Source organism: Limulus polyphemus, unplaced genomic scaffold (assembly GCF_000517525.1).
Source record: "Limulus polyphemus unplaced genomic scaffold, Limulus_polyphemus-2.1.2 Scaffold4772, whole genome shotgun sequence".
NCBI lineage: Eukaryota > Metazoa > Arthropoda > Merostomata > Xiphosura > Limulidae > Limulus > Limulus polyphemus.
This window is the reverse complement of record NW_013670382.1, coordinates 48,648-60,879: the sequence shown is the minus strand read 5'-3', so window position 1 is coordinate 60,879 and position 12,232 is coordinate 48,648. Positions and strand designations below refer to the sequence as shown.

The 12,232-nt window shown below is 30.5% G+C and overlaps 1 protein-coding gene across 1 annotated transcript in view; it reads left to right on the top strand.

Moving 5' to 3' along the window:
* The window catches only part of LOC106471668 (calcium-activated chloride channel regulator 2-like), a 19,871-nt gene extending 7,938 nt beyond the window's left edge, over nt 1-11,933 (top strand). The window contains exons 4-7 of the mRNA XM_022400277.1: nt 1,581-1,728; nt 3,765-3,920; nt 7,030-7,263; nt 10,324-11,933. Of these exons, the coding sequence (XP_022255985.1) occupies nt 1,692-1,728; nt 3,765-3,920; nt 7,030-7,263; nt 10,324-10,949 (1,053 nt within the window). The 5' untranslated portion in view covers nt 1,581-1,691 and the 3' untranslated portion in view covers nt 10,950-11,933. The remainder of the gene's footprint in view (nt 1-1,580; nt 1,729-3,764; nt 3,921-7,029; nt 7,264-10,323) is intronic.
* Nucleotides 11,934-12,232: the final 299 nt, after the last annotated feature.

The window sequence follows — 12,232 nt, the reverse complement described above, 5'->3', positions numbered from 1 at the left end:
CAAATTTCATTTGGGTGACTTTAGCCTTAAAAACTGTGATGGCAAGGGCCGACATGTTGGAATTGATATTGATGCTCTGAAGACACTTGTTAAATCTAACCCAAGGCAACATACTCATGAAATGGCCCTGAAATTGCATGTCTCTCATGAAAAAATACGTAAACATCTAAGGAATATGGGAAAGCTCGATAAAGAAGATGTTTGGGTGCCTCACGAACTCTCCGATGATCATTGTATGAACATTACTTTGTCTCTTGTTTATTTTACTGTCAAAGACTGAAGTAGAAATCCACTGAAAATAAAGCAACAAATCACTGCTTGTGTTACTAGACTGTTTACGTGACACCATAACATGATACTCTCGAGAGCAACAAAGTATGTGCAAAGAAATAAGTTGACATAACCCCTGCTTTGAGAACACAATGTGGAATTTATTACCATATGTATTCTACACTGTTTACAACAAGAATAATAAGATTGCACTTTGAATCTGTGAAAACTTTTATTACAGTATATGGTTCAGAGCCGATCCAATAAACCTCGCAAGCATTTGAATAATGGTCATCCTTCTGGGATGTTTGGAATTTAGTGGTATACAGTACAGGCATACAAAGATAACTGTCCACTTTATTGAGTGCCCGTATAGAGAACAAGACTAAAAACACTACCCTTAATCCAGAATATTGAGGTGCCCGTTTTTGTTAGATTTATTGTGGTTACAAATTGTAGGAAAATTAAAAAAGCTGAAAAGGTCTGTCCTTAATGGCACAGTGCCCATTAATTGATGATCTACTGTAGTGATGAATAAAGCTGATGATTATCATTCTTTAATATGGTATTAACTTGTAAAGGTCAAAGTCTTGGTCTTATCTCAGTATCTGTAACAAGTAATGATTATTATTTAATGTAACTCAATATTCTGGAAGTTTTACATTAAGTTAAAGCAGGAAAGTGTGTTATAATATAGTTTAAGTTTAATTATATATATATACGTTGAAATTTCATTTCCTCAAAGTTTCAAAAAATTATATTTGTAACAGTACTATTTGTCATAGATTTTCAATGTTGGACTCTGTATTGATTCCTGATAGAAATAGTATACTCATGACAATTTGAAGCTATAATGCGGTGAAGGAAACACATTTCATAAACAATGTGTGAGCTTTAAAAAAATATTTATTCGTTATCAAGTTTGGTATTTTTTTAAATGTAACACGATAGAGTATCCACTTGAGAAATAACTTCTGAATTCATGTATACTTCATTAGTGATTTCATTCTTGTAATTGCTTTTCATGAGTCAGTTGAGTAAGTATGTTTATATATAAATTATTTTCCCTGTTGTTAAAGTTCAGTGTTATACAATATATTTTCCTGTAACTGAGATTAAAGGTGGTTTCACAAGGTTTTTTAATTCATGTTTAATAAAAATATAACTTTTTATGTAATTATAGTCTTGGTCATATATTACAATTTGATTTTTAAAGATGTGAATCGTTCAGTCCATAGTGCACAGTAAATAAAAGTGAATACTTTGTATTTCCCGCAAAACTTTAATCTACAAACTTCACATGTTGATAGTTTGATCCCACACAAATCCCACCTCCCATTGTTTTTGCCCACTTGCAACATGGAAACAATCCAGTCTCAGGGGCTAAGGTTATTGCCACCATTCATCATCAAGATGGGCAAATGGATTCATTTGAGCTATTTGACTATGGCATAGGAGGTAAGTCTGAAAGTGATTCTATATCTGATGTGCTTATGTTGATTTTTAAATTTGTTAATCTTTCTGTAGAAAATGAGGTTAGGAATCAGTATCATTAACTTGTATTTAACAATGAACAAAAAATGACTGCCTAACAATAGAATTAAGTATAATGTTTACAAAATATAGTATAGACTTGTGCATTTCTGAATAAGTATCTTAACAGTAAGAAAAACTTAACTGCAACATAGTATAAAATACTCAAAATACAATATGCAACAGTTTTGTTTGATACTTCCTTATAATGTGGTGGTACTTGACTTTCAATATCCTCCTGTGAAGGTAATAAACACTGCAAGCTTAACTCTTTCACTGTGGCTGGGATGTATATTTCCCACTGCACGAGGATATATATGTCTCAGCTGCAGTGAATGGATTATATACATTGTTTAAATTCATATTCAGTACTACAAAGAAAGTATTTAAGGTTGTTGTTTTTCTCTGTCTAAATTATATTGACAAGAAAAGTATGTTGGTGTCAATGGTAATCCAAATGCTATAAAAATAGTTTATATTGGATGGGTACTCTTATGCTAATGAAAAATTATTTACAAAATGACCACCTGTTCTATGGTTTGTTTTATTGCATTACCAAAAAATATATTCTGGATGAAATAATTTGATGAATTTTCTACATATTATTTAGTCTTTTCCAGTAAAATCTTATTTTTGTTTTGCAGCTTCAACATTTCAATTATATTTCATTGTGTTAAGTTTTTAAAGAAACACTTAGAAATGCTTACCTTTGTTGAAGGTTTCAGTTATTGGTTTTTATATTTTCCTTCATTCTTTTAAAACTTTCCTATAAAACTTTGAAAAAACACCACATCCAGTTTCACTGTGTTTATGATCACTGGTGTACAATAAAAATACATTTATTACCATACCCACTTTATAAAGAAGACTTTTTTTTTAAATTGTTAATCAGAAGGTTTCATTTAATATATGCAATACTTTTTAAACCCATTCAATAATCTTTTTTCCTCTATATTTCTTCTCGGTGATTTTCTTTGCCCGTTTAAGAAGTTACTTAAACTGAGAAGGCCTAATGTAAATATGGCATAACAACAGTGACCTTGTGAACAAAATGATACTTGATATGGTTAACTTAGCTAAACTCATCTGATTCCAGGAGAAGCATTTATTTTTCTTTCCTACTACAACATCATAACTCAAATCAAATATAAAATGATAAAGCAAGCTTTAAAAAATAAATTAGCACAGTAATTGTGATGAGAGTTCTTCACAATCATCTTTTTTTCTAGCAACATATCACAAAGCTAAGATTTTATCAATTTATTCCAATCTAGATGCTGAACTGGAAGCCAAATTTCCTTACAGTTTTAAAGAATAAAAAAAAGAGCTTTCATTTTGTGTTTAAATCATTGGCTTTTGACTTCTTGATGCTTAGATATAAACAATTATATCATAACATGACAACTTAGGTTGAGAAACAGTGATTACCTAAAATCAATAAAATTAAACTTGGTTAAAAGATCGAAATTAGTGCTGTTCTGTTAAACACTATTTCAACTTTCCTTCTGGGGGCTCTGAGTTTGGTATTATGTTCAGAAGAAATTCAGGAAGTATTTTATTGTTTGTAATGTAATTAAGCACAAAGCTACACATTGGGCTATCTGTGCTCTGCCCACCACGGGTATCAAAACACAGATTCTAGCGCTGTAAGTTGTAAAAAATTTGAATTAAATAAATATAACTTTTTATTGAATGAATTTCAACTCTAAAATATTTTTAAAATGCTTTGAAGGATGACTACAAGATTATTGTCTGTAATCTTTCCCTTGGTGCAGGATGCACCCATCTAAATGGAATTGGTTTCATTAAACTATTTACAAACTACATAGTATTATTTTTCTTTGTATGTTATGTATTTGTATTGTTTGTTATTTTTATTTGTGTGTGTTTTTGTGCTACATCTTTATGGATAGAATAGTATTGTTAAAGCAGAATAGAAGCTAATATTTTTATCCTTGTAGATCCAGATATAACTAAAGGAGATGGGATCTATTCAAGATATCTTACAACAGTTACAACAGCTGGACACTATTGGTTAACTATATCTGCTAATGATAATAATGGAAGTGCAAAGGTTTTATATGGTGGCAATAGTAAATCAATGCCTAAAAATCCAAGTAAGTATTATTATTATTGCTTTTAAACCAGTATTTATTTTTTTTATAAAGTTATATGTATTAACAGCACAAATCAGAAACAAAATGAACTATATCATTAGGTTCTAAAAATAAAGGAAAATAATAAAACAATTACATGTAAAAGTAGCCAAAACTTTAACTAAATGACCTTCATTAAGTCATTTGAAATATATAACATAAATGATATATTTCTGTCATAGAATTAACAGTATCATAAAACAATTTATGATTTAGTACACAATTGTCCTGTAACTAGTTACACCATTATAGATGGTTCCATATGTTAAACAGTTTGAAATTAAAATATATTATATTGTTACGTCTCCGTTTGTTCGTTAATTAATTTTCCGTAAATTCGTTTCAACGAAACTTTAGTGACACAAGTCCTTTCTTAAATAAAACTGGTTTATTCTTTCCTAACACCACTTTACCGATACGCTTAATTTCAACAGTCGCTCTATAACAAATGCTATAATTCTCAAAGAACGTCTCACGTGCTCGTGCTCGACAATACTCAGTTCAATTACACATAGTTCCGTCACGTTGTGACTGTCTTATATATACCAGACTACCTCCAATATTGTAGTCTCCCGATAATTCACGAAGGTTCGAGAAGGACGTGGCGTGATACTAGTCACGTGACCTCGCTGACGCAACAATATTATTTAAGTTTACCTTAGACATTTTAAAGTGTAGCCTTTATAACTGTCTTTTATCCTTGTTGCAAACCTTATACAAGGTACAAGAATACTATTACACAGTTAGATGCATATGGCCTTGACTATTCTCCCATTGGCTCATATGGTTTGGTTAGTATTTATCCCCTTTAATGTATCTGCTTGTGAGAGTGATGTTTTGAAGGCTTTTTATAATAATCTATATAAATATGCTTTAGTTATAATTTAATAAAAATTATATGTATAATCATGCTTGTTTTTGTTGTGTTTTTAAACTTAAAATTAGTTTCGTATATTTTATGTTCCTTTGTGGAACATTCAAGCACATTTCACTGTTTTATGATGCACATTATAAAGCAGAACAGTGATATTAGCTGATGTATAGTTTTATATAGCAATGTGCTAACGTTAGGTAAATATATCCATTCTATAAAAAAAGATTAATGGTTGAAGCAACTTAACCTTTATATATATATATATGGTATGTTTATTTTATGTTTCAAATGCTACTACTTGTCTCACAAAATGGCTGCCGCTTATATGGCATGTATAAAACAACTGAAGATATATTTAGTGAAAGGAAATATAAATACATGCGTGTGTAATTTGAATCCGTGTGTGTGTGTGTGTGTTAATGTAACTTATATCTAGTACAATTAGGAGAAAAGTAAGGTGAATAATGTATGTAAAATAAAAAAAAGAACTAAACATAACTTACACAGGAGAAACAGTAAAATTATATCATATTTAACCTTTGTTTGCACGATTGTATCTCTCTGCTCGTACTATAACAAGCATATTGCAATAACCTGCAGTACATTGTGCCATATGAGGCAGTCAGAGTTACAGCAGATCATCAGTTTTGGCTCTTACAGTTTATATAATAAAACACATGGTATAGAACTAATAGTATAAAAACCCCATTAACAAACTAGTTACAATTGAACTTCTTAATTCTACTTTTTATATAAATACAATATTTCATTAGAGTACAGTATTCAAAAATGCAAGAAATATTGCTATCTTATTATTCAGATTTTGTATAATACACCTTCCCTAAAATATGGTAATATACTCTATTTGGCCTATAATGTTGTGGTTCATCCACATGAAACTGAAGTAACGGTTGAGCTATCTAAGATAGAAGATATTTATTCAAAATATAAACCACAAAATAAGGATAAACCTTTTATTAAATGTGTTGATGTAAAATGAGACAATGAAACAAAAACAAAGAAAAATACAAAAATGCACAAAAACACTAAACACAGTTTGTGCATCTTCTTTAGAAAAAGACAAACTTAGTTTTACTGGATACTCTTGGTGGCTTACTTTTCAAGATCCTGTTTCAGACTGTTTAATTGCAATGTTTCTTAGTTCAAAAATACCTCACATTTACCCAGAGTGACTAGTTCTACCCACAAAACCTTTAGATTTCACCAGAACCATGTTGTCAACATTCTTACACAATGTGCAGCATTGAATAGTATCCCCCCTGATGTCATTTCCAGAGAATAACAAAGAAACAAAGGCAGGTTATAAATTCATATACCATAATGTTAAGGTATTAAGCGTTAACCAATAATAATTTTTATATAGTCTAATCAGTCTGGTATGCATGTTACTTTAACTCATAAACAGAATATTGTTTTACAATAAAGAAGGTTGCTCTAGCGGTCAATGGGTTGCAGTACTACACAAAACAAACCCTTGGTAAACTATAACTAAGTCTGGCATTTTCCAATTCAGAGTTTTGGTAAATCCCCCTTCAGGTGATCCCCACAATCCTCTTACAAGAAAGAAGGACAGTTGCCACTAAGCCACATCAACTTCCCAAGTTTTTCATGTAGGTACTCTGACTCTATAATCTCCAACACAAACATGTAGGGGTCTCTCAAGTTACCTGAGTTTGGTATGACTTCAATAACATGTTGGTTACCATTTGTGGCCTTCCATATTGCTATGTAACCTTCAGTTAGCAACATTGATAAAAATTGTACCTCGGCTCCCGGGGAAACATCTACTACATGATAACAATGTAGCATCTAAGACAAGACAAACTTGTTTTTTACATCTCTATTTCACTATCTTATTTATTAACCTGTACTGCAAGTATATTATATACTTGTAACATATTTACATGACTGGTGTGAAGTAGTTTATAGAGGTGATAAATAAATAAACTTGGTAAAAGTATTAGCTGTGTTTCCAAACAATGCTACAATATAATAATGTTGATTACAGGTTAAAATGTTCATAAGAAACTAGCACTTTTCAATCTAAGTAATCTTAGGTGAATTTGAATCATGAAATAATCTTAGGCTACTTTTATAGTTGTTCAGTTGTCATTGTTTATTTGTTCGTGTGAAAATTGAATTTCAGTGTGTTCATTTTTATTTTTTTTCTCTCAGACCATCACCAATATTGTTGTGGAAGTTACATTTCGGAATACGGTGCTGCACCAACAGAAAAGTTCATGCGACAAGTGAATTATGGAAGTTTTTTTGTGACCAATGACAAAGTTAATAAAGACATTTACCCACCCAATAGAATTGTAGACTTCAGGGTAATGCAGGTAGACCAACAGAGTAAACAAGTGTTGTTAGTGTGGACTTCACCAGGAGATGACTATGATAAGGGACAAGGTACGTTTTTCAGTCTATAAGTTTTGGAAAATTCTGTAATGTATATTTTAACATATCAGTTTTGAAAAACATTGAGATCATTATGTCTTAATTATGCAGAAAGTAAATTTAACAGAAATCATTTTTAAACATCAATGTTATTGAAGTACTTTACTTAAGCTTGTCTGCATATATTAATTATATTTTATAATAAGTTGTGTGCGTGTGAATTGTGTTCAAAAACCAAACAAAATCAGAATAATTCCAGAAATCTTAATCCACTGTAAACTCACCATGAAAATAAGTTTTGATACATTATCAACTTTACTTGGTTTATGTATTTTAGTAGTAAGCCTACAATGGGTTCCTTTATAGAGACCTAATATTGTGATAAGTAAAGTTTTATAATACTGTAATATATTAATGTAACTAAGTAAAATTAATAGTCATATGAAAATAATAGTATATTCTAGGAAGAACAGTGAGAAAAGTGTGCTTTCATACAACTGAGTGTGTTATGAAAAAAATTTGAATCATTTAAATCTAAACTATGATCATCGAAAATGTATCCCACACATAAAAGTAAATCACACTGACGGTGGCTGGAGGTGCACTGACTACCTTTTTCAGAAATAAATATTGACACATTAAAATTGTTAATCAATGTAGAACCAAAATATACATTATTTGAGGAAGGAGGTTTTCAGGTTCTCTGTGGAGAACAGCAGAGTATCTAGGACAGTAGCAGGCTTAAAAAAACACACAAAGCCAATCTGGATCATCCACAAAGTGAATGTTCTAAAGAGAAGATTCCGACTTAAAAAACAAATGGAATAAAGTTTGGCATATTTTCTGATGCCATTATCAAGAAAATGTCTTCGGTATGAAATCTCATGAAAATAAATCATGTATTTATCTGGTTCATAAAACTTTAAAAAATAATTGTAGTTGTTGGACTTAAATGTCTTATAGCTAATAGAAATAACATCAGATGAATGTTTTCCAAAACTCATATGGAGGTTTCTGGATTATTATGTGAAACAGTAATTAACAATTCAGTTAAAGCTACTAAACAAGAACTTTAAATAAATAAATCAATATCCAAATACAAACACTATTATCCAAAAAAAGCAAAATTTTTAATGTCAAAATCATAAAAAAATGATAACAAGAATAACAAATCTGAAAAAAAAGAAGCAGTTTGTAATTAAGCACAAAGCTACACAATGGGCTATCTGTGCACTGCCCACTACGGGTATCGAAACCTGGATTCTAGCATTGTAAGTCCGCAGACATACCGCTGTGCTACTGGGAGGCAAAAAAAGAAGCAGAAGAAAGAAATCCAAATCTTAAGACTACTCACAATAACAATATAGACACTTGTTAAAGAAATAATGTTACATTATATATAACAGATCAAGTAAGTAATTACTTTCAATATTATATTTTAACAGTTTAAGTATTTTCTACATCACAGTTTCACAAATCTAACCTAACACCTCTCTCATCCTCGTCAGTCTGATATATAGTGTTAAGACTTTTTATTGTCTTGCCAGACAACAAGCTTACATGTCACATGTGTAACTACTTAACATTTGTTTTACTCGTGAATTTATTATACATATGTCATCACCAGGGAATCATTATGTTTGTGTCTTAATATAATATTTAATGTTCACTAGGAGACATGTAAGCGAGGGTTTAAAGCAAATAAAAATATAGCTGACCCAGTCGATAAAAGAAAAAATACATAAACAATAAACATAACTAAAAATAAAATAGAAATTGTTACCTCATACGCTGTTAGAGATTAGCTAAGAAAGAATTTGTAAATCAAATCTTCCTTACCCAAAATCCAAATCACAGTCTGGCTTCTCGACATAAAGCTGCATGTTTTTTAACTAGAACAGAAACTGATCAATTTATTCAAGAACATTCTTAAGTTAAACTAAGGAAATATATATTTTTTTTATGTTTAACTGTTGCTTGAAGTGCTAATGTTTCAACATAACCTTAACATTTACTGTGAGAACTGTGGACCTTTTATAAGCAGTTCAACTAGAATATTCTAGTGAAGATTAAATTAACATTGTAATGTAAGAATTATTCACCTTTTATGTGAGGGTTGGCTTAACAGCCAAAAAATCATTGACTAACAAACACTAAATGGTCGATAGATTTATGAAAACTCGGGTCCACCAACCAGAACTGAACTGCTGCTGGCCATCAACTTTGGCTATTTTAGTTTAATTCTAATGTTATTCATTGGCCCTTTGGTGGTTTAGTGGTGTGCGGTCTTATAGTGTAGCTTTGGGCTTAAACAACAGAAAACAAAGATACTTTCTGTCTACATTGCATAGATCATTACAATACGATGCTACTTATCTATTATAACTTCTCTAGTATTACTGGGAATATGAGATTCTTAATTCTTCTTTCAAGATTATCCAACAAATGTGATTTACTTGCATACAAAAAATATGTATGTTTGTTGAAATTTGTGCAAAGCTACAGAAGGAAAATCTGTGCTAGCCATTCCTGATTATAAAGTGATAAGACTAGAGAGAAAGCAGCTAATCAGCACAACTCACTGTTAAATCTTATACTACTCTTGTCAGACTGAATAGTGTGAGTTGACTGTTACTTTTATACCCATGGCCCCAAAATGCAGAGAATGGTTTGTTTTTGTTCTTTTGCATTAACATAATGCGAACCTCAGATCCACAGTCTGGCATGCTAATGACTCCATGCCCAGCTAAAATAAAACTCTGACAGTCTGTTAGTTTTCAAAACATCCCCCTATTTCTTTATGCCTTAGAGTTTTTATTACACTTAAAAACATAACCTTCCCAAACTGACCGCACAAGTAATATTAAATGGGTGCTGAAAATAATTGATTCCAGTTATTGAAATTATCGTGTTCAAAATTATACAAGTTTAGCCATTTTCAAACACTTGTTGTCTTATTGTAATATAGTTGTGAAGTTTGGTTATTTACAAAGTTTAAAATTTTCTGTTGAAATGCTTTAGATTAACTTAAGTGCATTTGTATTTAATCTGTTTTTGTTTTGTCTTTTTCAGCCACAAGCTATTTTATAAAATACTTTGATAAACGTGGAGATGTGTTCAATCGATTTAACGAAGATGTAGGTAAGATAGTAGATATCTGGAACATTAATGGCCCACCACTTGTACCAGAAATCTATGGAACAGAACAAAAAGTTCTGGTGGATCTACACAATAGTCATCAAGACAAAATCTTTTATTTTGGAATTCAAGGTGTAGATAAAGCTGGGAACAGGGGCACTGTATCTAATATAGTAGCCGTCTTCTTCAGCTCAAAACCAGTATCCCCTACTGTAAGTCATTCCATATCCTTGAACTCTACAGTGTCATCTTCAACACAAGACCCAGCTACTGACAAGAAACTTAAGATGAATAAAGGAGGACTGTCAACTGGTAACATAACATTAATTGTGAGCCTTATTGTACTATTGCTTATAATTATTCTAGTCCTCCTTGTCTTTTTGTGTAAGAGAAAAAGTAAAAATAAAAAACTTCGTAGTCAGTCAAGTAATAAACCTTCAAAGATTAAAAAGGATGCAGTTGATAATGTAGACAGTGGTTATGGTTTTGAAGAAGAAGGATGTGTAAAGGAAACATTACTTAGTCCTGTCAACCCTTCACCAGCTGATGTTGTGGTATAGAAGAAAGCTTTGTATGATATCATTGAACTACAAGACACTTTCAGATATCGAATTCAACCTGTGGAGAATGTTTATACATACTCAATTTCTGATAGACCAAATCTTATTTAAGCCTTTTTAGAGCAGTTTAGTGATGGTCAGTTGTTTAAAAAAGTCATGTCATTATCAATCATTGCTAAACAATAACATATGCTGGAGCTTGAGTGGGATAGTTATTCTGTGTGTGTATATATACAATTAATGTAGAGTACACCCTTAAAATTCTGGTATACACTGTCAACTACAAGACGTAACTATTGAAATTTATATCTGCAGGCATGATCTTGAGTAGTTCATTTGAAATTTAAAATGCAAATAAAAAATGTATCTAAGTTTTTTTTTGTGTGATTAATTTGAAAACTTCACCTTAATTTCAAAACTGAAATCTATAGTTAAATGACAAACAAAAGTCACAAGTGTACATTAAATAATAATCTGTATTCTCATAACTTTCAACATGCCTTGAATTTCCTTGGACATTGTGTACTTGTAATATTCACTTTTACAACCATATATCACTAGAGTTACTTAGTGAAGAAGAATTAGCATACATGAGAAAAAATGAGTGATACTTTTTGTAAAAAAAAAAAATTGGTTATACACTTCTAACTCCTTAAAGACGGGAATTTAAATTTCAGTTACAAAGTGCAATTAAATAAAAGAAATAGAACAAAGATTAGTGGCAGTTGTTTAATAATGAAAGTTAAGTACTGCTGTGTGTTGACCAAAATGTGAATTTTTCATTAACTTTTGTTTGTGTAACATTTATCCAAGAATTTATTGCTTTATTTTTAAGTTTTATGTATTTGTTTTTTTGTATATAAAACTTCTAAATTTCAAGATGTATTGTAGATTCTTGAAGTATATGACAATGGCTTATAAAAGAACAATAATTTAATTAAGAGTATTTCAATAAAACATAAATAAATATTTTTAAATATTGTACCAGTTAAGGTAACCTCGTGTTTTGTTTTTCACGTGTAGAGAATCCAACTAATTCAGTTTCTTTATCATAGTTTTGTTTTATTGTAGTGAATTAATTCTTTGAAGTATCAGGTCAAAATGTTTGAATGAGATTTTACACTTTTATTATTACTCTGAAACAAAAAACAGTGTATTTACAAAAATAGACAAAGAAAAAATAACAAAATATGCAAAATTTATTTATACAAAGTATAGTGTAGTAACCACACTTTAAATATATTAAATCTTGAGATTGAAAATTAATAAAAAAGATTGATCTA